Source organism: Monodelphis domestica, chromosome 1, assembly GCF_027887165.1.
Source record: "Monodelphis domestica isolate mMonDom1 chromosome 1, mMonDom1.pri, whole genome shotgun sequence".
In the NCBI taxonomy this organism is placed as follows: domain Eukaryota; kingdom Metazoa; phylum Chordata; class Mammalia; order Didelphimorphia; family Didelphidae; genus Monodelphis; species Monodelphis domestica.
The window spans coordinates 717,420,280-717,446,711 of record NC_077227.1 but is presented as its reverse complement, the minus strand read 5'-3'; the positions used below and the strand labels follow the sequence as shown (position 1 = coordinate 717,446,711).

At 50.5% G+C, this 26,432-nt stretch overlaps 2 protein-coding genes across 7 annotated transcripts; one reads left to right on the top strand and one right to left on the bottom strand.

Moving 5' to 3' along the window:
- ZNF319 (zinc finger protein 319) lies at nt 1–7,281 on the bottom strand. Of its 3 annotated transcripts, none has more exons than XM_007477556.3 (2): nt 6,861–7,281; nt 1–3,802 (listed from the first exon to the last, which is right to left on the bottom strand). In XM_007477556.3, the coding sequence occupies exon 2, from the start codon at nt 3,498–3,500 to the stop codon at nt 1,761–1,763; it is 1,740 nt and encodes a 579-aa protein (XP_007477618.1). In that variant the 5' UTR covers nt 3,501–3,802; nt 6,861–7,281; the 3' UTR covers nt 1–1,760. The 3 variants fall into 3 exon arrangements, with proteins under 3 accessions (XP_007477618.1, XP_056667775.1, XP_007477619.1); XM_056811797.1 differs by lacking the exon at nt 6,861–7,281 and adding an exon at nt 5,946–6,806; XM_007477557.3 differs by lacking the exon at nt 6,861–7,281 and adding an exon at nt 4,962–5,288.
- Nucleotides 7,282–13,379: 6,098 nt separating this feature from the next.
- On the top strand, nt 13,380–24,789 carry USB1 (U6 snRNA biogenesis phosphodiesterase 1). 4 transcript variants are annotated; one of them, XM_001376285.4, is made up of 7 exons: nt 13,380–13,582; nt 15,091–15,251; nt 15,794–15,977; nt 18,080–18,133; nt 18,849–18,954; nt 19,923–20,006; nt 20,175–21,279. In XM_001376285.4, exons 1-7 carry the CDS (start codon nt 13,470–13,472, stop codon nt 20,277–20,279), a joined length of 807 nt encoding a protein of 268 aa, XP_001376322.1. In that variant the 5' UTR covers nt 13,380–13,469; the 3' UTR covers nt 20,280–21,279. The 4 variants fall into 4 exon arrangements, with proteins under 4 accessions (XP_001376322.1, XP_056667755.1, XP_007477617.1 ...); XM_007477555.3 differs by lacking the exon at nt 20,175–21,279 and adding an exon at nt 24,360–24,789 and having other exon boundaries at nt 13,387–13,582; XM_016428071.2 differs by having other exon boundaries at nt 13,387–13,582; nt 20,140–21,279.
- Nucleotides 24,790–26,432: the final 1,643 nt, after the last annotated feature.

Sequence of the window (26,432 nt, the reverse complement as noted above, 5' to 3'; positions counted from 1 at the left end):
TAAAACCAAGGACATCTTTTTTGGCATATCTTTTTTATAGAAGATCCAAAATGACAAGAAATTAAACTATACAACTTTGTGAATATTAACAAACTGCTTTCAGAAAGCAAAATGAAAAAGAGCAGACAGCGACTTTTGTAAGATCCGGTTCTAGTCTCTGGAGGCAGCTTAACAGTCAGGCGGAAGAGGAGCCCTTCCCTGAGGGCTGGCCCGGAGAGGAGGAGGACGAGGAGGAGGAGGAGTTTCCACTTTCACTCCTTTATCCGAATGGCTTCCAGCCCCACCTCCTCCACAGGTAGAGTGGGAGTGAGTGGATTTACAAAACAAAAGCATGGAGTCTCTCTCGGGTCTGCACCAAATCTCCTGGCATTCTCTAGGGGCAAGAGCAGGCCCAGCTGGATCTCTAACCAGTCCGTCTGGACCCAGGCTTCCTGGAGAGAAACTGAAAGGCCTACCATACCATTAATAGCCGGAAGCATGCATGGGGCCAGCTCTAGCCACGTGGTTATCAGGTTGGTTATTTGTCTTTGTTCCTTTTAACTATGTTTCCCCTTCTTCTATTCCTCCTATTCCCAACTCCCCCCTCCCCCCACCCCAAGTCTCAAACTGCCCCCCCAGCAGCCAGTCAGTTAACTCCAGGAATCACCCCTCTGACCCAGGAAGTGTCCAGACATTGAATGAGGCATCCTCGGCTGGGTGACATCCACAATACAGGTGGCATCAGCTCAGACAAATCGGGCCACCCAGGCTGCTGGCTACGGAAGGCTCCTTTCTCGTCCCAACTCAATGGAATCATTCACTCGGAAAGGAAAGGAGGGGTCAAGTGACAAAAGGAGGACCCGGGCCCAGGCTCACTCCCCAGCCTCAAAGTTTGCCCTTCCTCTACCTCCAGCCATACTTGGTCTTGATCATGAGGCCGGGGCTGGGCAAAGCGTAGCTCCCCCCATTCCATGGAACTAGAGGCCCCCTAACATTGTTATTTAAATAAGAAAGGGGCATGAGAACGGATGCCCCTCCTAAAAAAAAGGCAAAAAAACCCAGAGCTCATGGAGGATGTTCTCTGCCCTTGGTCTTTCCCTCGTCCGCTGTAGTGGCCAAGGAGCCCTCCTGGTCTGCACACAGCGGTCCTGTCCTGCCAAGGTCTGCCACTTTAAGATGGCTTCATGACGGGCTAAGCAACACCAAGATGGCCGGCTCATGCCGCCCTCCAACAGGGAGATTGATCTTTGAACTCTCAGTTCAGAGCTCCTTCCTCCTCCCTCCCCAATAGGGAAAGGCTCTGGAGCCTTCTGTCTGCGTCCCTTTAAACCAATGGTCATAAATAGTGCCCTTGTGGCAAGCGCATGGACAGGCCCCCGGCTGGCCGGGCCGGGGTGCTCCCTGCTGGAGAAGCGGAGGGCGGGCCCTCGTCACGGACGCCCTCCCTACAGACACACCATGGCGGTGCTGCGGCAGGCAGGCTTCTCCCGGGCCGCACTAGCAGGTCAGGCTCGAGTTAGGCTGGAAAGTGCGGAGAGGGGCGGCGGCCCGAGAAGAGGACCAAACTGGTCTCTGGCGGTGTGGCGCTGGCTTTGTCTCACCTCACGGAGGGGCCGGCTGCAAAGCTTCACGAAGGAAGGAAGGGGGCCTCGCTGAGGCTCTGCCTCCGCCCTGCCCCAGGCCCCTGTGGATGAACACCGCCCTGAAGACACTGTCGGGGTGGGAGAGCCGCAGCGAAGAGGAAGGCCTGGCGGGCTGGGCAGCCGGCCTGGGGCTGCCGCTCAGGGCAGGCAGGCAGCCACCTGGTAGGCCCCCTCGGTGGTGTGCTGGGTGCTGTGCTCCTGCAGCAGCCCCAGGTCCAGGAAGCGCTCCCCACACCACATGCATTTGTACTGCTGCTCTCGGGCGTGCACGCTGTGGTGTTTGTTGAGGTGCTCGCGCTGCTTGAAGGCCTTGTCGCAGGAGGGGCACTTGTAGGGCTTCTCCCCCGTATGCACCCGCCGGTGCCGCTGCAGGTCCGAGGCGTACTTGAAGCGCTTGTCACAGTCCGGGCACTTGAGGGGCTTCTCGCGGGCCGGGTCGCAGCGGTGCTGCACGAATTCCGAGGAGGAGAAGAAGCGGCGCTCACAGAGCGTACAGCGCAGGGGCTTCTCGGCGCAGTGGGCCAGCTGGTGCTTCTGCAGGGCCGAGGCGCGCTTGTAGGCCTTGGCGCACACGGTGCACTTGAAGGGACGCTCGGCGCTCTGGGAGCACTTGTGCCGCAGCAGCTCGGACGACTGGTCGAAGCCCTTCTGGCAGACACCGCACTTGAAGATGCTCTCCAGGCTGTGGACGTGCTGGTGGTAGACCAGATGGCCTGGCTGCGCGAACCCCTTCTCACACAGCGCGCATTTGAAGGGTTCCGCCGCGGCGGCTGCAGCTGCCGCAGTAGCGGCAGGGCTCGGAGTCTTGTGCGTACGCCTGTGCCGCAGGAGCGCGTACTGCTGCTTGAAGCTCATCTCGCACAGGTCGCACTGGAAGGGCCGCTCCTCGCTGTGCGTGCGCTCGTGCTGCCGCAGGTCCGAGGGCCGGCGGAAAGCTTTCTGGCACTCGCCGCAGCGGAAGGGCCGCTCCCCGCTGGGCGTGCAGGCGTGCTGCAGCAGCTCGGAGGACTCCCGGAAGTGCAGCTCGCAGGCCGGACACTTAAAGAGGTGCTCCCCGGAGTGAGCGTACATGTGGCGCACCAGGTGCGAGCGGTGCTTGAAGGTCTTCTCACACACGGTGCACTTGTAGGGCCGCTCGGAGCTGTGCGTGCGCTTGTGGTGCACCAGGTGCGACGACTGGCTGAAGCTCTTGTCGCACAATGTGCACTTGTAGGGCTTCTCGCCCGTGTGGATGCGCTCGTGCCGGGACAGCTCGGACAGGTGCTTGAAGGGCTTCTGGCAGATGGAGCAGCTGTAGGGCTTCTCCACGGGCTCTGGTGCGGGGGCTGCCGACTGCGCGGTCTCGGCCTCCGTGGGCTTGTAGGTCTTCTCGCAGATGGAGCACTTCATGACGCTGCCGCTGTGCACGTTGTGGTGCTGCGCCAGCGAGGTGAGCAGAGAGAAGCCCATCTTGCACACGCCGCACACGAAGGGCTTCTGCTCCACCTGAATGCACTGGTGCTCCAGGAGGTCCGTGGCCTGGTGGAAGATCTTCAGGCACTGGGTGCACTGGAAGGAGCGGTCGTGGCCCGGCAGGCACTGGTGCTCGTGAGGGCTCGAGAGGTGAGTCAGGTCATGGCCGCACACGCCGCACTTGTGGGACGGCTCGGTGGGGGCCTGCAGCGGCGGGTGCTGGTGGTGCTGCAAGTTGGGATCGGGCTGCAGGAGAATGCCGTAGACGGCACAGCCCAGGGGATTCTCCGCGGCACTCGGGGGGATCGAGTGTTCCGCCAGGGCGGGTGGGGGCTCTGCATGGTGCTGCTGCTGCTGCTGAGGCGGGGGCGGGGGCTGCTGCGGTGGAGCTGGAGGGGGAGGGGGCTGCTGCCAGCTTTCTGACATGCTTGGGAAGAAGAAACAGGGTTTGGACAGTAACGGCTTCAGTTTCCCGCTTGAGGTGACTCAACACACAGAGACAGTTGCCCACCAGGGGTCGGGGCAGAGGCCTTGGCCCAGAGCTAAATCTCTAGCACCTTAGAGGCACAGCAAGAAGCTCTTTATTAAACCAGTTCCCACGTCATTGACCAAATGGCTGTGAAATCACTGGGGGTTGGCCTGTAGCTGATTGGCAGAGATTCCCCAATCAGTGGTGTGACCGCCAGCCAGGGTGAGCACAGAGCGGTAGGCTCTTAGGATGAACAGTTCTGTAGGGAAGAGAGAAAACCCAGTCAAAGGACAGGAACTGGGAAAAATCCGGCTATCCATGGACAGTGAGCCCTCTAGCACTCCACCTTCCTCGGCTTGCCCAAATGAAGAGTCTACCTAAAATCACAGCTGCCGTCTCTACCACAACACAAGTCCTGTGGGAGAGCAGACACATCCAGCTCTCCCTTTTGACTACCCAGCCTGTGCACTATAAACCTGAGAGCAGCTGCCCTGACACATGCCCTCATTTCACCATCCTAAGGCCTCCTAGCAGCTTCCTTTGCAATCCACACATATCCCCTTTACACTTCCCTCCTGCCCTCTTAATCAGCTGCTCTACAAATCAACGCCTGGGCTGATTTGGCTAGGATTCAGAAGCCCCTGTCTCCTCTTCCCCCTTCTTATGCTCTAATGGGGGAGCTATCAAGACTGGAGAATACCAGGGCCCATTAGAGTCTGAGGAACAACCTAATCAGTCTTTTAGCTCTGTCTCCTAAAGTCCAGGATCTAGATTGCCACTACCATAATAATGGTTAAGATTTAAAAACCCTCCAACAAAGAAGATCCTCCAAAGCCATCAGCCCCCCTCAACTGGCCACACATCACATCTGCTTGCTAAACAAGGGCTTGGATCTTGACTTCCCATACTATCTCTCCAGAGTGTGGGATAGGGGCTGAACTGAGTTGCAAATTAATAGGACCTCAGCCAAAGTGATGTCCTGTTTTAAATGAACCTGTCTAAAAGGCTCATCTGGAAAACAGACTTCCTGGCCTCCTCCAACATGGGCTTCTCAGCTGGAGAATCAGGAGGTTAGACATTCATCTTGAGGGTCCATCCCCATCTAAATCCTATGATGCAATGACAGAGGCTCTAAATCTATTCAATGCCACCATCCCCATCCTCCTTGACAGTGTCCAAGCCTTCCCTATGTACCCAAGACTGAAAGCTGAACCACAACTGCTGCTGACTGCTGCAGCTCACTTTGGGGCAATAAAGGCACTAACAGTCTATTAATTTGCCTCCTCAGTGTGGGAAGTAAAAGACAAGCCACAGCAAAGGAGGGTGAGAACCCCTTTCCTAACATTCCATCTATCCAGCTTCATGTAGTCACCAAAAAGAAGCAGGAAACCTCGAGCTAAGACTAATGCAGAACTCACCACTTTGTGGCGGTCTCGGGCAACAGCCAGAGGAGAGAAGAAATTTCATATGGGGAGAACATCACACAATAAGATGAAAACATTCTCCAGCTCCCAGTTCTCTCTGGCTTCTATAGACAAATATTATCCATTTTGTAGTGAGGGGAACAGGGAGGTGAAGCCTTCAATGTCAGTTTGACTTCCCACTCAGTTGTGAAGGAAAAACAGAACCACCAGACTTCATTCTCATATATCAGATAGCTTTTTTTTGGGGGGGGGGGGGGCAGGGACAGAGGATTGCAAATAGGAACCAGTACTGAAACACAAGGCAGAAGCAGTGGCAGCAAGCACAGCAAAAAGGGGGTTGGGGAGTGGGGAGGGAAAAAGGAAGACTGTCAACTAAGGACTCAAAATTCTAAAAACTTCCCAGGAAAGAAGAGAATTAAAGGAAGCACCTAGCCCAGGAAAGCCTGAGTTCTAAGCGATCTGCTCTAGTTCTCAGATCTGCTCCAACACAAACATTCTTCTGTAGTCATGAGGTTACACATACCTTTTCTCCCTATTTAATAAACATGCCAGTTCAGAATTGAACCCTGGGAGAGCCTATGGCTAACCGTGGATGCACCCAAGCAACTGGACAAGCTTCCTCTTAAAAGGTAAAACCCAGACTCACACACCCACCCCAGAAGAATCCTTTTTTCTCTCCCTTTGAATTCCAGTGAAAGCTGAGCCTCTGCTCCCCAGCCCCCAGCCCTGCCCAGCCCAGCTGAGCTGCCACTGGGACAGAACTGAAAACAGGGGACAAGGAATTCAATAAACAGACAGCACCGCTGGCTCCAGAGAAAACCTTCGATGAGGAGGTAGGGTTTGATGCTTTGTTTTTTTTTTTTTAAAGAAGAAAGCAAAGATTTGCCACTACCCCATTCAGGCCTTGCCCCCACCTCCAAATTATCTGTCACAATAAACAGTAGGAAACTAGGGCCTCCTCTCACCCTGGATACCAACCTTGGCTTTTTCCTGGCCAACTCCCTGGAGGGGAACAAGACCAGATAACACAAACCACAGCAGAAAATACTGCCAATTTATGGGGGAAATGCGAACTTGGGTTCTGCTGCCTGTGCTAAGAGCAGTTTCCTTTTTGGCCTGGGCAGGCAGGAAGTTCCAAAGAGGCAGTAACTGGGCTTGGGAAGGGGTGCAGGCAGGGCAGGGCAGGGCAGGCAGGGAACTGATGGAGTCAAGTCAGAGGACTGGAAAAATGAGAAGGGGGAAAGCAGGGATAAGGCTTGGAGTCATGAGGGAAGGGGATGTTTGAAGAAGAGGTCAAGAGATGAAAAGATTACAGGAGATGTAGGGCAGATGATGAGTGAGGAAGGGGATGGGCAAAAGAGATGGGACCAGGGATGAGGAAAGATGAAGGTTATAGGGTATAGGATGCATAAGGAAGGAGATGGGGAGAGAGACTTAAGATGGGACTTGAGGTGATGGCGAAATAGAGGACAGGGCTGGGAGTTAGGGGCCAGGAGACAGAGGTTTCTCCCATACTGGGATCTCTCTAGGGCTTGGAGTTTGGGGGGAAAGGGGGAGGCGGGGTTTAGAAGGGGGCTAGAGTCTATGGGGGAAGGAGGACAGGATCTCTCTAGGGAATCAGGATCACTTCCTAGCCAGGGTCTCTCTCCAGAGTAAGGTCTCCCTAGGGACCAGGGTCTCTCTCTTGGAGACCAAGGTCTCTCTTTGGGGCCCGAGGTCTCCCTCCCGGAGGTTGAGATCTACAGGCCAGGGTCGGGGTCTCCCCCAGTAGTGGGACCGAGATCTCTTGGGGCAGGGGGGGGAGTGGGGGAGAAGGGGCATATCAAGGTCTCTCAGGAGGGGGGGCAGAGCGGCAGGGGGGGGCGCTGGGCCGGGCGCCTCTCTCAGTCTGACCTGCTCCCCGCCAGGGGTCCGGGGAGGGGGGTCGCTCTCCCCTTCGTTCTACTCTCGCCGCCCTTTATTCCGGCTCCTCCTAGTTCTCCTCCTCCTCTGCGGCGGGGTCGGAGCCTGGGCCGGGCCAGGCCAGGCCGGGGTCGGGGGCGCGGCCTGTGGGTCCCTCCCGATCCCCGGCCTCGCGTAGCGGCAGCGGCGGCGGCGGGTCCCGGGCGAGGCTCGAGAGCGGTAGCGGCGGGTCCGCGGGCTCCGGGCTGGGGGGGCGGCGTCGGCAGGGGTGGGGGCGGGGGCGGAGGGCGAGGGCGAGCGTGAGAGGCGAGAGTGAGTGTGAGTGAGTGTGCAAGGCAGGGTGAGTGACGGGCGCGGGGCCGGCCGGGCCGGGAGGCGGGGCCGCAGCGGCAGGACGGGGAGGAGGGGCGGGAGGCGAGCAGCGAGGCCAGGGGCCCGGGAGGAGCGGCCGCCCCCTGCCGGGCACCCGGCGGCTGCACAGGCCTCTGAGCAGGGGGCGGGGCCGCTGCAAGGACTGTCCCCAAGGCCGCCCCTCCTAAGGCCCCGCCCCCTTCTCTGAGCCGACTTCTCTTAACTCTCTGCTTCCACCTTCCAAAGAGCACGCATGCAGCTGGACTAGGGTCCAGCCAGAGGATTCTCACCCATCCGCTCACACAAGTAAAGCAGGTTTTCCTGGATATAATGCTCTGGACAGGTCAATTACTGGCCCATCCACACCCCCATGGTAATCCCCGGTAAAAGGTTCAATAAAAGCACCTAAATCTCATTGTAGCAATACCTGATAGCATGGAACTATCCCCTTTCCGGCGATGTTTTTGTACTTAGCTATTTGTGCATAGAAACACGTGGGTTTGACCTCCAGCCATTGAGAGCCGGCATTGTCCATCGTATTTTTAGGATCATAAAGATGGGCAGAAGGGAACTCAGAGGCCCCCTCATTTAGAGAGAAGATGGGGTTAAGTGACTCAGAACCACAGCATCCCAAGTCTAAAGTCGGCAGGGACTTCACCAACCGTGGGTCACCCCTTGACCCCTATGGACACAGAAATTGCCCGGAAATTGTAAAGAGTTAAGAGAGTTGCTGGGCTGGGATTGGAAGCCTGCTCTTGACTCCAAATCAAGCATAGTTTCTGCTGTGCCACTTTGTTGCCTCTAGTATTATCCTTAGTAACATTATTGTCATTGTTACACTTTGGGTTCAGTTTTCTTTGGTCTGTATCTATTTATATTGGAGGCAGCTAGATTGTACAGGAGATGAAGTCAATATTTGTGTGACCCTCTCTTAACTTCTACCTGGTGCTTCCCCAACCCTACATCACTATATAAATGCTAGCTATTTTTATTCACATGATTTTCTGAATTCATACTTGTCATGCTTCAAAGGGCAATAGTATTCCACTTAGCCCAACTTTGTTGGCATATCACAAATGCTGAGGACACAATTTGTTTCTCGCTTTTTGAGCTGGTGTTTAGGTACTGTGGACCTCTGTCATTGGAATCCTTGGCGCATAAATCCAGTAACAGGATCATCACTGAATTGCTTTCTGGAAGAGTTCTACCAATTTATCATAGTTCCAACAGCATAGAATTATCATAAGATCATAGGTGCAGAGCTACAAGAATCCAAGGAGTTGATTCAGTCTAATCCTCTAATTTCATAGTTCAGGAAACAGTTACTGTATCTATTTCCTCATACCAAGGTTGCCTTTTTCCATCTTTTACTATATTTGTCTTATAACCTCCATTTAGGAACTATATACCAATTAGGCAACAAGAGATCAATCTTACTACCTGAGTTAGGGGATCTGTCTATTATAATCCTAAATTCTAGGAATAAAAAAAAAGGCTGCCACCATAAGTCTCTCAGTATATTTTTTTAAACCCTTGCCTTCCATCCTAGAATCAATACTGTGTATTGGTTCCAAGGCAGACGAGTGGTAAGGGCTGGGCAATGGGGCTTAAGGGACTTGCCCAGGGTCACCAGATTTGAACCTAGGACCTCCTGTCTCAAGGCCTGGCTCTCAATCCACTGAGCTACCCAGCTGTCCCCCCCCCCCCTCAGTATTTTTTTTAAAGCCCTTATCTTCTGTCTTAGGATCAAGGTTCCAAGGCAGAAGTAGTAAGGGCTAGGCAATTGGAGTTAAGTGACTAGCTCAGAGTTCAGATTTGAACCCAGAACTTCCTATCTCCAGTCTGTGGTTCTCTATCCACTGAACCACATAGCTTCCCTCCCTGCCCACCCCCCACCCCCATCATTTTTTTTTTCTTTAGGCCTGTGGTTAAACTTAAAAGATTTTTTTTCTATTAAATTCAGAAAATATTTAATATTCGTTCAACGCTGTGTTGATTACTAGAAACATAAATAATAAAGATCAAGCAACTACACACAGCACACAAGATAGCCAGGGGTTCCGAATTTAGGTTTTCTATACTCTTAGCCTTATATCTGACTTATCCTTTTCTTCCCCCAAGTCTCAACAGTCTGAAATCAAGAGATATTGTAAAAGAGAATTTTATTCCCTTTGTCTATTTTAATTAATCAAGAACTTAAAGTACCCCTATTTTAACACTTAGTAAGTCACTAACAAAGTTTACGCCCTAAAAGGCCACAAGCACAACACTCACACCCCCACCCACCCACCCCCAGTGCTAGGCAAATTGAAAGGCTGTGATTTATTCCTGAGATGTGAGGAGAGCTGATGGATGGAGAAAACTGCATATAAGCAGGAGCCTGAGAGAGATATTCTTCATTCTTGGTGGCTCTTAGCCTTAGGAGTGTGAGCTCTGGTGGGATTCTTGGTGCTCTTAGCCTCCTGTGCACTGAAGGTTCTCATTGGTTTTCAGCGTCTTTTTGCTCTTCAGATTTCAGCTTCCTGATCCGGACTTTGGATTCTGGTGAAGATTTGGCTTCCTACATTGCAGATTCAGACTGAAGAGAGACACATGGTTTGGTTGTTGGAACGCCTGACTGGAGACACTCTAGTGGACTGGTGGGATTCACATTCACAGTCTGGAGGCACTAGGATTAGAACTTAGGGTATTTTTAGCTAGGCGATATTTTCTACCTCCTTCCTATGTTTCCAACTTTAATATCTCTACCTTGTTGTAAATAAAGCTACTAAACAGCCTACTGACTCATGGTTTAATTTTTATAAATGGCAACCATAACAATTTAAAAAATTCTTTTATTTGTCAAACCTATTTTAATTATTACAATTTGTAGCATGAACAGAAACATGTGAGGTCAAAAACAATTCCTGACAAGATAACTGGCCAAAGGTTATGTACACAGTTCTCAAAAAAAGGAATGCAAACTGTAAACAGCTATATAAAAGAATGTCCCCAAAGAAGTAAGAAAAAGAATGGGAAGGGACCTGTTTAGACAGCAATATTTATTGCTACTCTCTTTGTGGTGGCAAAGAATTGGAAACTAAAGGGTTGTCCCTTAATTGGGGAATGACTGAATAAGTTCTGGTATATGATGTGTTGTAAGGAATGATGAATAGGATGATTTCAGAAAGAAATGGAAAGACCCATACAGAGTGAAATAAGCAGAACTGGAAGAACATTATACACAGTAACTGCATTATTATGGAATGATCAAATGTGATAGACTTTGCTGCTAGGACAATTCTGAGGGATTTATGGAAAAGAATGCTATCCAGTGCCAGAGAAAGAACTGTTGGAGTAGAAATGCAGATGGAAGCATATCATTTATCACTTGTTTATTTGGGTACATTTTAGGGTTTGGTTTTATAAAATTATACACTTATGTTTTGCATGATAATATATGTATAACCCAGATTGAACTGCTTGGCAGCTCCAGGAGGGAGGAAGGAAGAAAGGAAGGAGACAATTTTGATTGTATAATTTTGAAAAACTCATGTGGAAATTTATTAAAATTTAAAATATTTTAAAAAAAGAAAGTAAAAGGTGAGAACCAATAAAAATGACCAGTTATGACAAAGGAAAAAAATAAGTGCCCCAAATTACTAATAGAAGGAAAAATGAAAATCAAAACCCTGATTTTACCTCATTCCCAGTAAATTGACCAAAAAATGGATAAAGTCAATGTTGGATAGTAGTGGAGTTGGAAATATTAAAGAATGATTGATGATCAGTACAACCACTGGAATTATGCAAAGAAGGAACTAGAATATTCATGTAATTTAGATACTCCATTGCTAGGCCCATATTCTAAGGAAGTCAGCCACAAAAGAAAGGCCCTGTTAAGTCTACAAAAATATTTATAACAGCACATTTTGGGGGTGTTGTATCAAAGAACTGGAAAGTAAGGAATAGCTGAGCAAGTTGTGGTACAAAAATGTAATGGAATATTTTGTTATTCAGTCATTTCATTCATGTCTAATTTTGTTGACCTCATTTGGAGTTTTCTTGGCAAAAATACTAGAGTGGCTTGCCACTTCCTTCTCTAACTAATTTTACAGATGAGGAAACTGAAGCAAAGAGGGTGAAGTGACTTGCCCAGGAAGTATCTGAATTGAACTCAGAAAAATGAGTCTTCTGACTCCAGACCTAGCACTTCCAGACCTAGCACTCTGTCCTCTGTGCCACCAGGTTCCCCATAATGGAATAATATTGTATCATAAAAATTGACAAATAGGAAGAATACTGAGAAACATGGGAAGACTTATATGGACTGATACAAAATGAAAGTAGAAAGAAGGCAAATAATATATGCAAAGAGATATTAGAAGATACTTTCCCCCAGGGATGGAATGTTACATGTAGCAGCAGACTTTTCCCCCCAACATTGATTAGTTACATGGTGTTTTTCTTCCTCCATCTTTTTTTAAACACTGGCAGGACCAGGCATGCCAAATGATACAAAAATTATTATAATTTACTTTGACATAAAAAAAATCTCATCCTACAATTTCTATTTTCTTTATTTTATGTATAAAAAGAAATACACTGCGTCAAATAATGCAGCTTGGTCCTTCAAGGTATTCCTGATTCTTCATTTTCAGGGAGGTCTCTTGAGAACAGAGGATACAGTGGTAAATGGAGGTGATGTCAAAACAAAAGCTATTAATAATAATTTACTTTTGAAAATTGGCATCTGACTTGTCTCTTATGTCCAGGCAAAAGTATAATCCTGGGCATATCACTTGCCATCTTTGGGGCTCAGTTTCAGTTTCTGTAAAGTAAAAAACCTTAAACTAGGTGGTATCTCAGGTTCCTTCCATATCTAAACCTGGCACCCAATGAATGAAATCAATTGAACAAATAGGAACTGAAAAAAATGTAGAATTTAAATATAAGAATATTTAAATAAATAACCAAATTTTGGATGTAGCCCCTTCTTTCATGGAGCTCAGGAAAGAGGTTAGGGCTGTATAGATCTGAGCATAATCTGCATAAAGATGATCATTGAATATGTGGGAGTTGATGAAATTGCTAGAGGGAGTATAGAAGGAAAGTGGACAAGACAGAGCCTTTGGGGGACATTCATAGTTAGAGGGTACAACCTGGATGAAAGTCCAGCAAAATGGACTGAGGAGAACCAAGAGTTATTTTATGAAAACCTAGAGTTAAGAATGTAACAAGAATGATATCAATGGCTGCAGAGAGGTCAAGAAGGATGAAGGTGGGAAAGGGCCATCAGATTTGGCAAGTTGTTTTGGAGAGAGTAGTTTCAAGTGAATGATGAGGTCAGAAAGTGAATGGTGGAGAGTTAAGAGAGAGGAAAGAAACTGGAAGCAACAATTATCTAGCTCTTATGGGTGGGGTTTAACAATGAAAGTTAGAAGAAATATAGTTATTGGAGTTAAACTGACAGAATAATAGGAATTTGAAAAGGACTAAACTCAAGCTTGATGTAAAAAAAAAAATCGTCCTAACAATTAGTACAATCCAAAAGTAAAATGTGCTATTTCAGTAGGGTGGGACCTCCCATCCCTCACCCACTGGAATATTTGGACAGAGTCTAGATGAACTCTTGTCTGGTACCTTGGAGAGAAAATTCTTATTGGTTTTGGGTTGGAATAAATGCTCTGATCAAGTGGGAAAGGACAAATGTGGGGTGGGGGGGAGAGAGAGAAGAAAAGGAAGAGAAATCGATATGGGAAGGGGAGAGAAGAGGGTAACAGAAAGAAGGGGAGGGAAGAAGAGAGATAGAGGGGAAGAAGTGAAAGATGTGGCAGGAAGGAAGACAAGGGGAAGGAAGCAGGGAGAGAAGAAAGAGGGGGAGGAGAGAAAGCAGGGGAGCAAATAGAGGGAACGGGAGAGAGAAGGATGGAGAGGAGAAAAGAAAGGGAGGAAGGGGGAATATAGAAGGGAGAAGAGGGAGAAAGAAAGGGAGGGTGTAGGGGGAAGGAAGGGGAGGAAAGAAAGGGAGAAGAGGAATGAGAGGAGAGAAGAAAAGGGAGAAGGGAGTGAAAAGGAAGACTGAGGACCGTGGGAGTTAATAATACTGAGCGGTTTTATCTCTCCGAAAAGGGAAGGAGCGAAGGGGAGGAGCGAAGGACCGGGGAGGCGGCGCGGGAGCTTAGAGGCGGGACTTCCGGGGGAGACCCAGGTTTCCGGGGGAACAGGGAAGAGCTCGGCAGTCTCCGTGCCCCTGAGCAGTAAGGGTCCATGTGCGCCGCACTCCTAGTGGGCTACAGCAGCAGCAGCAGCAGTGGCTCAGAAGACGAGGATGAGCCCGGGCGTAGGGCCGAGGCGGAGCATGAGAAGGACGGTGACAGTAGGTGAGAAGCCGCCTGAACAGGAAGCCGTTTTACCAGCAGTGAAGAAACAAACGAGGGTCTCCGCCCCGGAATCGGAAGTGGCTCTCTGACGGGGGGCGGGGAGGGTCGGTGGTAAAGGATTGGCGCAGGCGCACTAGTGAAAAGAGAGCCCTTACCCCGCGCTTACGTGATCCAGAGCCTCTGAGCTCCGGGGAACGGGGGCTGCTGGGATTGTTTCCCCTATCCTGTTGCAGGGCAGGGGAGACCGAGGCCAGCCTTCCCCTTCCTGTCGGATTCTTCCCCAAACTTATAGCCCAACCCATAAGCTACCCTCCCGGATTCCCTGATTTTCAGGGCCTCCCCCAAACCTCCATTAACCCTTTCTTTGCTCTCTAGGGACCTATCACTTAATTTTTTTTTTTAAACCCTTACCTTCCGTCTTGGAGTCAATACTGTGTATTGGCTACAAGGCAGAAGAGTGGTAAGGGCTAGGCAATGGGGGTCAAGTGACTTGCCCAGGGTCACACAGCTGGGAAGTGTCTGAGGCCAGATTTGAACCTAGGACCTCCCGTCTCTAGGGCTAGCTCTCAATCCACTGAGCTACCCAGCTGCCCCCCCCCCCATCACTTAATTTTAGCTTTAAAGTGAGGTGCGTTTGAGCCACCTTCCCAGCTAGATAGGCCACCCCCTTGCTGAGGGGTCCCAGGACTTGCCCACCATTTAGTATCAGAGGTGAGATTGGAACCCAGGGCTTTCTGCCTCCAGAAGAGCCATCACTGTTGACCTTGACTCATTACCCGGGGAGCAGGGGGCTAGGAGCATCAATTCCTTTTGAGACCTACCCCCCACCCCCAAACACTAGCATCAGGAGAGCAGGTTCTCAGGCCCCTGTGAAGAGATCAGTTGGGCAGGGAGTGGGGAGTTCCTATATCTTTTTGTATCAGAGATGGACAGTTCTGGAAAGGAAGTTGCTCTACTCAGGGAGAGTGAGGCAAGCTCATAAACTAAATACAAATCACTCAAACCAAATCCTCCACGTCTCTTAGATTCCAAGCTTGAAGCAACCTCACAAAATATTTGTATCTCCAGTATTGCTTTGAGCAGTAGAAGCCTTGCGCTTCCTTCTCCAGCAGCCTCAAAACATTCTGGACCTTTAAGGACAGCATTCTGGGGCAGTTAGGTGGACCAGTGGATAGAGCGCCAGGCCTAGTGATGGGAAGTCCTAGGTTCAAATATGACCTTAGACACTTCCTAGTTGTGTAATCCTCATTGGCTAGCCCTTAGCTCTCTTCTGCCTTGGAACCAATATACAGTATTGATTCTAAGATGGAAGAAAAGAGTTAAAAAAAATAATACAGCATCTTTCATCCCTTAGTATCTTCCCTTTCTCTGGTCTGAGGCCTCATCCCAAACACTGACAGTTGAGCAAGTCACCAAAAAATAAAATAGTTTTTTCTTGTGGATAGAGCTAGAAGAGATTGATTATGGGTAAAGATTAATGTATATACTGCTTTTTTTTACACCTGTAGATGTCCTCCTCCTCCCCCTCGGCTGCCCATTCCAACCAGTGTGTTGAACATGTTTCCAGATTCAGAAGATGGAGTTGTGGATGACATTGAAAAACATGGTGGCAGAATTCGAACCTTCCCCCATGAAAGGGGCATTTGGGCCACTCATGTCTGGGTGCCTTGTAAGTGACTGCAGATAGATCTCTCCCACCTAGGAGAGGGTCAGGGATACTAGGAAAGACCAAGAGAGTGTTTGCTAAGTGAGGCAAACCAGGGAATAGAACCCTATAAAGCTCTTATTTTTCGAGCAAATAATTATGAGATTTCTCCATGATCTGGCCAGGGCTCTGAATTCGTATCCTGAAGTCATTTTTGCAGCCCTCCTTAAGTAAAACATTTTCCCTGTTCACAAGTAAGCAACCCAATAGGATCTCTCAAAGATAGTCTGAGAATGAATTCGGCATGGCATGGCAAGTCCATCTTTGGTCTGGACTACCTGGCTGGCTCTCATCTCTTCCTTCCTTTTTAGAGAAGATGTCTTTTCATCAGCCTTCAGTGACATCCTATATTTGATATCCTTTCAGTTAAATAAAAATGGTGTCTTCTAAGTGTCTTCTTTCTAAAAAGAGAGAGAGAAGTAATCTCTCACACCTAGGATTGTATTCATTTGTTCTGTGACGGTCCCACACTAAGCAAATGGCACCTTTGTTTCCTTCCCCTCCAGATGAAGCAAGGGAAGATTTTTTTGACTTGCTCAGCCTCCTCATGACCCAGGCCCGGAGGGTCTTGCCCAGGCTTGTAAAGATGGAGGACTTTCACCTCAGTCTGTCACAGAGTGTGGTGCTACGGTACCATTGGATTTCACCTTTTGTGCAGTCCCTGAAGAAACATTTGGCCTCCTTCCACAGGTGTACTTCTTTCTCCATTTGCCTCAGCCTTTTCTCTCTCCTCTCTGACTCCCTTACCTGTCATCCTATTTTATGCTGGGTCTTTAGCCCTGAGAATATCCTAGGAATCAGCAAAAAGAACAAGGACTGGGGGCAGCTAAGTCACTCAGTGAATTAAGAGCCAGGCCTAGGGATAGGAAGTCCTGGGTTCAAGTATGGCCTCAGCTACTTCCTAGCTGGGTGACCCTGGGCAAGTCACTTAACCCCCATTGCCTAGCCCTTACTGCTCTTCTACCTTGGAACCAATACATAGTATTGATTCTAAGATGAAAGATGAGAGTCAAGAAAAAAAAGAACAAGGACTTTCAGGTCCCTACAGATACTTATCAGTTCTCTCATTCCCCAGAGTCAGAGAATGTAGACCAAACTTAGAGGTTTATAGGAACCCAAAGGACTTGATGGAATTTGTTGCTAATGTTGGTGGGAGTCAAAAAGATGGGCAGAAATTGCCTCTGCCCACCCCTGCCCCAGTCCACATGCACTCTGCAAAAGGTGTTGGCAAAATTGCAGTGATTGTTTCCTGCTTGGACCTAAAGGCTCCCAAATTCTTCAAAACACTAAAGAATCAATCTCTTAAGAAGGCTGAGAGAAAGATTTTGTGTGTGTGTTTTAACATTTAGACAAGAAAAAGGCAAGGCAAAGGTGAGAATACAAGAGATTATTTCAAAGGCAATAAGGATTGTTTCCTTTGTGAATTATGCAAAAGCAAGGAGGAGAATTTGGGGTTCTGTGGTAGGTTGAAGTCAGTGGGCATGGGAGTTTGGACAGATGTTTCTGGCCCACCCTAAAATTGTATCATGTAGGCTTCTACCTACTCATAAGAAAAGTCCTCTGTGTTGGCCTAATCAGGGGACAAAAGGGCCTAGAAAATGAACCTCTTTCTGCCTTCTGTCCCCTGGTCCTGTCCAGCCCCAGTGTGAGTCTGTAGTAGGCAGTAAACACCAGAGTATGAGGATCCCAAGGTCTCACTGGACCTAATGAATGGCAGTGGTTGAATTCTAGAAAAGAGTGAAAGGTTATCAGACTGGGGAGTGTCAAGTCTCTCTTCCCTTCTCCCCTTCGCCCACATTGGGACCACATAATGTAGCCATTAACAGCAGGGATTCCCAAAATTCCCAGCCTGCATAATCATGCAGGGCAAGACTTCAGCCCGTCCCTCTCAGGCTTCTTGCTTCATACAAGTAGGACAAACAAAGCTGTAAGATGGAATGGCCTACTTAGCTCTGTGACTGATAAAGTGAGTAGCTGGTAATCCCTTTGGGGTAATCTTCTGTTTTCTGATCTCCAACTGCTAAGTGCTCCGAACCTGAGTTTCCTTTACTAACCCTGCCTTTTCTTGGTCTGAATTGGTAATATCTACTCAGAGAAACACATAATTTCATATCATTTTTTATACAGGGTAAGATAAATATGTTCTCCTTTATCTCATTGAGGATCATTTATCCAAATTGAATCTTTATTATCTATTTCTTTTTTTTTTTTAACCCTTACCTCTGTCTTGGAATCAATACTAAGTATCAGTTCCAAGGCAGAAGAGTGGTAAGGGCTTGGCAACTTGGGTTAAGTGACTTGCTCAGGATCACACCACTAAGAAGTTTGTGAGGCCAAATTTGAACCCAAGACCTTCCATCTCCAGGCCTGGCCCTCTATTCATTTGGCCACCTAACTTCTCCCATTTTCTATTTCTATTAACCTCCAAAGAACAAATTATTCTCTTATCTATGTTATTACCAAGTAATGGTAGATTCCAACATCTCTTCCCATTGATCTACTCATAAATCCAACCTTTCCATGTTTATTGAAATATTATAGAAGGAGGAGGTGGTTCCCACAGAGTCCCATTTCTAGGAGTCAGAACAGACTTAATGACATCAGTGGGACTGAGTCCTCCAGACCAGTACACAAACCTTCCCACGGATTGGCTTCCTGGGCCTAATATGACCATATGTGTGAACTCGGGATACTCCAGAACGCTCTGTTTAATTGTGTACTACTAGATTCCTTCTCTTGCTTGCTTTTTCTTGTACTAAAAAGTGATCGTCTTTTTTCTCTTTAAATTTCAGGTTCTTATTCACAGCCAACCAGGTGAAGGTTTACACAAATCAGGAGAAGACAAGGTGTGTGTGTGTGCACTCACGTATGTGTATGTATGGGTGCATGTAGGTATTGTACCTATGGGAGGGATGGAGAGGTGTAGGGGGAGTGCACACACGTGTGTTCCAGTGCAAGTGCCAAAGGAGGGCCGCAGGACAGGCCCATTGTGTCGGGCCTCTTTTCCCCAATGTTTGGATCCACCCAGAAACTTTCCAAAAGAAGTCCATTGCTTCGCTAAGAAAGCCTGAAAGCAGCATGGGACAGTGGGGCTGCCCCGAGGCTCATGGGAAGACCCTGGCCCCGGTCTTGTTCTCCCAGGAGCTGGATGGTCTTGGACAAGTTCTTCACCCTCTTGGCGCCATTGGAGGAGGCTCGGGAGGACCCCCCCTGCCTGCTCCAGGAGGGGAAAACGAAAGTTGTTAAACAGATAGGATGGCGCTAACCCAGGCTTTCGCACGAACCTGCTGAGCCCTCTGGGTGCTGACGAGCAGAAATGGTCACATCTGTAAGAGCAGGCAATGCTGGTGGAGGTTTTTTTCCCCTTTACTTTGAATTCCCATCTTGCCCGGGACCAGAAGGGGCTTAATCAATGCTAGCTGCCATTTTGCACCATCCTGCAGCTAAGGCCAAGCCTTCCCTTCCCTCCGACCCTTAGAGATGCCCCTTGTCCCAGGGGCCAGGCCCAGCCCTGCCCCCGCTGGATGCGAGGCCTGAGGCCCTCCGCCCTTCTCTACCCAGGACCTTCATTGGCTTAGAGGTCACTGCCGGCCATGCTCAGTTCCTGGACTTGGTCTCTGAAGTGGACAAAGTCATGGAGGAATTCGATCTGTCCACTTTCTACAAGGTGAGACGCTTCTTGCTCCCCTTTCAGTACCACCTCTGGAAATAGGTCTAACCAAAGGGGAGGTGGACTGGCCCATCGGGACTTGTGGTCCCCTTGTTGTGTGGCACAGGCACTAAACAACCCCAGGGCCAGCTGGGATGAGTCTGGGTGACTGGCGGGGCCAGCCCTGGCCCTGGAGATCAGGGCTCCTGGCAGGCCCCCCTCAGCCAGAGCTTGAGCCTGGGACGCGGGTGGCTGCCTGTCCTGTTTACAAACAAACAGCAAGTGGCGGGTCTGGTGGTGCGGGTGCTCCATCCCCTCAGACGGGCCCCCAGCCAGTGCGTGCCTGAGCCGGGGTCCCCTCCTCCGCAGGGCTGACCACCCACCCCTTCCCGGTCCTTCCTGACCCTGGCAGGCGGCTGAAGGAGCGGCATCGACGCGGGGGCAGCCCTCGGGTCCTAACCCTTTGGTGGCCAGTGCTGGGGAGCCCTTTGAGCGGGCAGGACCTTCGCGGCAGGGATGAGGCCTGGTAGAGGGTTGGCCTTGAGGTTGGCAACTCACCAACTCAGATCCTCCCAGGCCCTTGGCCTCTCAGGCTGGGCTCCCCCTCTGCCTCCTGAGGTCATGGGAGGATCAAGGCGGATCCCTGAGACTTGTAAATGGTAGCTCCTATTGGTCCCTGGTCCGTGAGTGCCATGGGACGGGCTCACGGTGAACCCGCTGGGGAAGCCTGGAGTCTTGTGTTAGGGGAAAAGAAACTTGGGAAGGCTCCTGCATGTGCAGCCATTGGCCTGCTGGACAGTAACGTGAGCACAGGTGCCGGCGTGCCCAGGCTGTTGGGCCCAAGGCAGGCTCCAGCCTCGCCCCACTGCTAGCCACCAACCCAGCAGAAAGCCAAAGGGCCGCCCGTCCTTGGGGAGGATCCCGCGTCGTTCGGCATTCACAGGGGCGCGGGCCTGCCTGACGGGGTCTTGGGGCCTCTTTCCCAGGAGCCTTCCTTCCACATCAGCTTGGCCTGGTGTGTTGGAGATGGAAGATCCAAGCTGCAGGCGCAGGCCATCCAGGAGCTGCAGGTAGGCCCCTCGGGCCTGGGGAAATGGGAGCGGGCCGTCCGGGTCAGAGAAGGCAGCAGGGAGTACCGGCAGGCAGATCCACCTGCCCAGGCCTGCACGGGGGTCCTGGCCACAGGCTTCGCCCCTCCCCCAGGCTGGGACCTTCATGTTGGCCGTGCCGTGTTTTAGGAGATTGTGGACGGCTTTGAAGACTCGGCTCGGCTGCTGTGTGTGGGGGCTGAACAGGTCCGCTGCAAGTCTGGGAACAAGTACTTCTCCTTCCCACTCAAGTGAGAGCGAGCGGCGGCCGGCCTTTGGTCGTGGCCCTCCTCTCGGGCCTGCGGCTGGCCGGAGAACAAGCCTTCCTCTGCCGGACACTTGGGAGCCCGGCTCTGTGGTTGCAGCCATTCTTCCAGCCCCGCCAGAGTCCCAGGCAGCGCCTTGGAGGCTCCCATCTCCTGCCCAGTTTGGGGGGTGACTGAGGGACTGGCTGCAAGGCGGCCATTTCCACAGGCGAACCAGCAGAGGGCAGGGCAGACTGTGATTCCCAGCGCAGGAGCCTCTGGGGTCACTGAGCCGAGCTCCCCCTCCCAGGCCCTCTCACAAGCCTCGGCCCAAGTCTTTTACAGTTCTTACTTCCACACTTGCCCCATCCTGCCCTGGCTGGCCAGGTGTCTTCGGGAGGCGCTCTCCCTGCCCTTCTCGCCTCTGCCCCAGCTTCCTCCAGCAGCCCATGAACTCCCTCCCAGGTGCCCGGGGAAAGCTTGGCCAGATGTTTCTGGCGAGCTTGGCTCTCTGGGAAGAGCTGCCTAGATTCCCAAACGCCCAGGCCTCGGGCTTCCCACATTATCCCCCCACCCCCATAGTCCACAAGCCATTCCCACAGAGGCCCTTCTGGTTATTCAGTCACCATCTCCAGTGTTGTCCATTCTGCCTGATGAGCGACAAGAGCCTTTTTTTAAACCCTTATCTTCTCTCTCACAAGCAATACTAAATATCCATTGGGTTCCCCAGGAGAAGAGAGGAAGTAAGGGCTAAACAATGGGGGGTAAGTGACTTGCCCAGGGTCACACGGCTAGGAGGTATCCACCTAGTTGCCCCAACGAGATATTTTGCAGGAAAGCATTCAGAGCCAGCTGTGAGGAGGCGAGGGGTGGGGGAAACCCTTTTATTTTTCCTTTAGGCCCTCACTTTTTTTTTTAAAGGGTTGTCCCTGGATTTCTGGTCCTAGTGATGGGACTCTATATGGATATTTAAATTAAGTTCAGTGAAATAAATGTTTCTATTTCTGCTTCTCCGTTTCCAGTGGGAGTATTTCTCATGAACAAGGGTGAAAGGTGGGATTTTTTGCCTTCCAGGGCTGCCATCCCCAGGGCAAGGGTCCTAGGCACCAGGAGTCTGGGGGTGGCTTCTTTACAGCCCACTTTTTTTTAAGACCCTCAACTTCTGTCTTGGAACCGATCCTGAGTATTGTTCCTAAAGCAGAAGAGCTTTCAGGGCTGGGCAGTGGAAATTAAGTGGCTTGGCCAGAGTTGAGCCCAGAATGTCTCATCTCCGCCTGGCTCCCCGTCCTTGTCCACCCTTCACAGCAGCATGGGGCCTAGTTTCTTTGGGCCAGCACGGTCTTGGTGTCCTCCATTTAGCAATGCTACCACCAGCATTCCTGCTAACACCTTGCATTTGTGCGGAGCTCAGACCTTGGCTTGAACTCGGACTGCGCGGCTCACTGCCTTTGTGACCTTAGACACGTCGGAGGGTTTCCTCATCCATACATCAGGAAGCGCGGACCATTCGACCTCGGCCCCTCCAGCTTTAAAACTCGGGTCTCTGCCCTGTCTGAGTTCCTGTAACATCTAGGTGAGGGGAGCAGCGGGAGAAAATTGGGAGGACTTAAAGCGGTTGTTTCCTCGCTTGCTCATTTGCTCAACATCGTAGCGTAAGGTGCGTCTTCGATCTGCATTTTACAGTGGGAAGGCCCGACTCCCCCAAACAAAGGCCCTACAGGGATACAGGCCCTCTTGACTAGTCCCCCATCGCCTCCAACTCCTGGCCAGGTCACCTTTGTTCGATCAGCACAGGTCTGCGCATCAGGAGACAAACGTGCTCCCCGGCCCTCGCAGACAGTGAATCGGGTCTCCTCCTTCCATCATATCAGAATCGGGCACTGCCCCCGTGCCGAGGATGGCTCAAGGCTCACTGGTTACCAGCCCACTCCTTGGGCTTGTGCTGGAGAGAGACAAAGCTGGGCCTTTTCTCTAGTCTGGGCAAGCTAAGCCTGCCCAGTTCCCACAGCAAACGGTACAACCCAGAAGGCCCCAAACCAAGAGAGAGAAGTCCCAGTTGACCACTCGGGTTGATTCAGACCCATCCTGGGCTCCTCCTGCGCCATATGATGAAACCAGAAGCTGACAATTCATTGATGCTGGTGCTTTTCCACAGTCACTTATGGGCAGTTACTGGGAACACGCCGTCTGCAAAAGACAAACACTCTTAGAGTGTTCTAGGAAACGGGGCCCTTTGGAGAGGCCTGCCTGATGTTATTAGGCATTTCCATTAACCATCCCAAGGATGGATTTTACTAATCAAATTTGGGAAGCTGGAAGCCAGCTCTGCTGAATAGGGAATTAGAGTGCGGCATGACTTTGAGAAATGGGCCAAAATCAATAAGATGAAATTCAATGGGAAAATGGAAAGTAGCTGATAGAGGAAGGAAATAGGAAATTCACTGAGATGGGGAGGCTGGGCCGGCAGAAGAATGACAGAGAATCAGTGGGGGATCTTGGCTTTTACCCAATCCAATGTACCTCTGGAAGAGACTTTCAGCTTACTATCTGAGTAAAATAAAAAAGACTTAACAGAAGAAAATAAGGGCTGGGTTGAAACTGGTCAGGCTCCCAGCAGCAGGCCTGAAGAAAGTGGAGAAAAAGGAAAAAGGAGAGGACAAGACATCTTGATCTGTTGAGGGATCACCCCCCCCCCAAAAAAAAGAAAACCTTAAATTATTTAATAGCCTTTTTATTGTCTTCAGAACCCCTTTGTCATTGTTTACTTTTTAAAACGGCCCAAAAGGAACTATAAAACATCTTAGTTCTGGGTCCTCAATGTTCCCTGCAGGGTAGGAAAATTATCCTTGAGTTTTGGGGGTATCTGGGGGGAGAGGCCCTCATGCACCTGGTACATGCCATTCTCACATCCAGCCTCTCTGGACCATCCCCAGCCCTGGATCCAAGAGGGGACAATTAACACAACCTACTTGTTTATTCCTTCTCTTGGAACCAGAAGCCCTAAGGTTTATTTTGCCTTCAGTATTGACCCTGAAAACCCAGTAGGGGTGCTTGGTAAGCAGAGCTCCACAAAGGTTTGGATTGGGCCAGACCCCAAGGCAGACATATTTCTCTGAAATGGTGGTCCTCAAAGTGAAAACTGTGGCAAATGCCTTCAGAAAGAGAGACCCTGTAACCCATAAAGCAAAGGTTCTATGAGACCCTGCATATCATCCAGGCAGAAGTTACCAAAGAATGACATCTAAACCTGATTCTGCGCAGGACTTTCTAATAATAGAGGGGAGGCTTCCCTCTTTGAGGATCTTTGGGCAAAAGCTAGCTGCACACTTGGGCAGAGCGTAGAGGGGATTTTTTCCCCAGGTATTGGTTCCATTAGATGCCTGAGGAGCTCCCTCCCAGCTCTGAAATCTGGGATTCTCCCAAGATATTAATTCATTCCAGTGACCCTCTCATCTCATTTCTCAAGTACCCCAGCCTAGGAGTTTGTTCACCAACTCCTACCCCAGTGATCTAAAGAGCCACCTGAATCTTCTTTCTGTCCCAGGAAGCAAGAGAGCAATACCACCGATGTGGGAGACCACGTGGGGAGCCTCCTTTAGAGGAAGGCATAGAGACAGGCTTTTCCCTGCACCCAGCCCCAGCCCCAGATCACAGAATTCAGAGCTGGAGAGACCTGGGCAGACATGTATGTCTGTGTCTGTGTTCCTCCCTGGGGTGCCTTTTGGAAAACACAAGTCATGTTTAGTGCTCCCAGGGACAGCAAGAAATCACTGCCCTTGTTACTGACTGCCTGGCCATGTTTGCTAAATGTTTATTCTGCCCAAGTGTTGTGTTCTTTGTTTCCTCCAAACTAGATTACAGAATCCTTGAAAAAAAGACTATCCTAGAGTTAGAGCTTCAGGGGACCTTAGAGTACAACTAGTCCAACCCCCTTATTTTACAGATGGGGAAACTGAGGCCCAGGGAGGTCACCCAGTTTGTAAATGTCAGAGTTGGGATTTGAACTCAGGTCCCTGAGCCCCCAAATGAGCACTCTTTTCCCAGTACTTTGGGGACAAGTTGCTCATACTTTGTAATCTCCTCCACCTAGGAACACTACAGAAATTCTGCTCTGGCATTTCCCTGCTCATTGTCAACCATCTGAGAAATATTTGTTTAATTTGAGTGAAACTGGCCTCCACTGATACAGCTATGCCTAGGTGCTCCCACTTCCTGGGCCCTCCAGACTGGCCAGAGAGGGAATCTGGGCGTCTGGCAATGGTTGGCCTGTTGAGAAATGCTCCGTCACAGAAACCAACGTCACCCAGAGTAGAATGAACTCCAAGGGAGCATTCCACCATAAATAAGAACTTGGCAAACTTGACTCCAGGCCCTGAGGTACTCTGTTTATCGTATTCAAGGCCCTCTTCGGCAGTATAAATGAGCAGCTTCCTTCAAGCCAAATGTTTTTGTCAATGTGGTGGATTTTGAATAAATGTTATTGTTAAAGATTAAAACATATTTCAGTCAAGCCTGGAAACAGAAATGGCCCATTTCGGATGGTCTCTGCGCCAATTCCAGAGCACTGAAAGGAGGGGCTGGGCGAGCTGGATGACCAAAGAGACAAAGACTCGGTCATTCCCCCTCCTTCATGAGAGGCCCCAGAGGAGTGGCATGGGAGGGCGCAGGCAGGATGTGCCATCCTGCGCTGGAATCCTTTTCCTCTTGACCTATTCCAAGGATTTCCCCAGACCCAGGCCAGCTCCAGTTTTAGGCAAGTGGGCCCTGCTGGAGGGCTGCCACATTAAAGAAGAATGCAGCTCTGAGGGCAGCAAAGGGTGCCTTGTGGAAAGTGATGCCTGATAGAAAGGTGGCACTCTTCCACCAAGTCAGTAGTGGGCAAGATAGAGGAAGACGGTAAAAGTCTCTGCACACTGTCAAACCCTTCTGGGGAAGGGGCGGGGGCTCTGGGGAGCGCTTTCCCCTTTATCTGCCCAGGGCTGGGTTTCTAATTGGCTACGATGGCTTTGAGTCCCCCCACCCACCCCCCTTTGCCAAGGAGCCTCTGCAAGGGTAATGTGGGGCAGCAGCCGCTGATTTGTAAAGCCAGGATGTCATTCAGAGCTCCTCTCCGAGAAAAGTGGGTGGGTGGATGGATGGGTGGGTGGGTCAGTGGAAGGATGGGTGGGTGGATGGATGGGTGGGTGGGTCAGTGGAAGGATGGGTGGGTGGATGGATGGGTGGGTGGGTCAGTGGAAGGATGGGTGGGTGGATGGATGGGTGGATGGATGGATGGAGGGAGGGAGGGAGGGAGGAATGGATGAATGGATGGATGGATGGATGGATGGATGGATGGATGGATGGGTGGATGGATGGATGGATGGATGGATGGATGGATGGATGGATGGATGAATGGGTGGGTGAATGGATGGGTGGGTGGGTGGATGGATGGATGGATGGATGGATGGATGGATGGATGGATGGGTGGGTGGGTGGATGGGTGGGTGGATGGATGGGTGGGTGGGTGGATGGATGGATGGATGGATGGATGGATGGGTGGGTGGATGGATGGGTGGGTGGGTGGATGGATGGATGGATGGATGGATGGATGGATGGATGGATGGATGGATGGATGGACGGACGGATGGATGGATGGATGGATGGAGAAACGTATGGATATATTCCTTCCCTCATTCCTTCCTTTCCTTCTTTCTTTTCTTTTGTTTTTGTCTTTCCTTCCTCCCATGACTGCTAGGGGGCGCAGTGGAGACAGCACCGCACCTGAACTCGCAGCCCTTGGTTCAAATACAATCTCGGACGCTTCCTGCCCCAGTGATATCCCTATCCCAGTCGCTTCACCCAAGTCCGCCTCCTTTTGCTTACTGACAAAGGCAACCTGCCTGGCGTTACTATGGCTCACTTTAAAGGGCAGCAAAGGTCAAGGCTTTTATTTTTTTAACGCCCCCAGACCTCTGTCGGCTTCTGCCCCGACCCCCACAGAAAGTCCCGGCGGGCCGAAAGGGGAGGGGAGGATCTCGTTAGTTTCGTGTTGAAGCCCCGCCTCTCTCTCGGCTCCCCGGGGATCGGGGTCAAAATAAATCCCCCGCGCCCACCCCTCCCCCAGGTCTCCCGGGGAAACTTAGTGGAGAGTTCTCCTGCCGAGTAGCTGGAGGAGAGTGGGCTC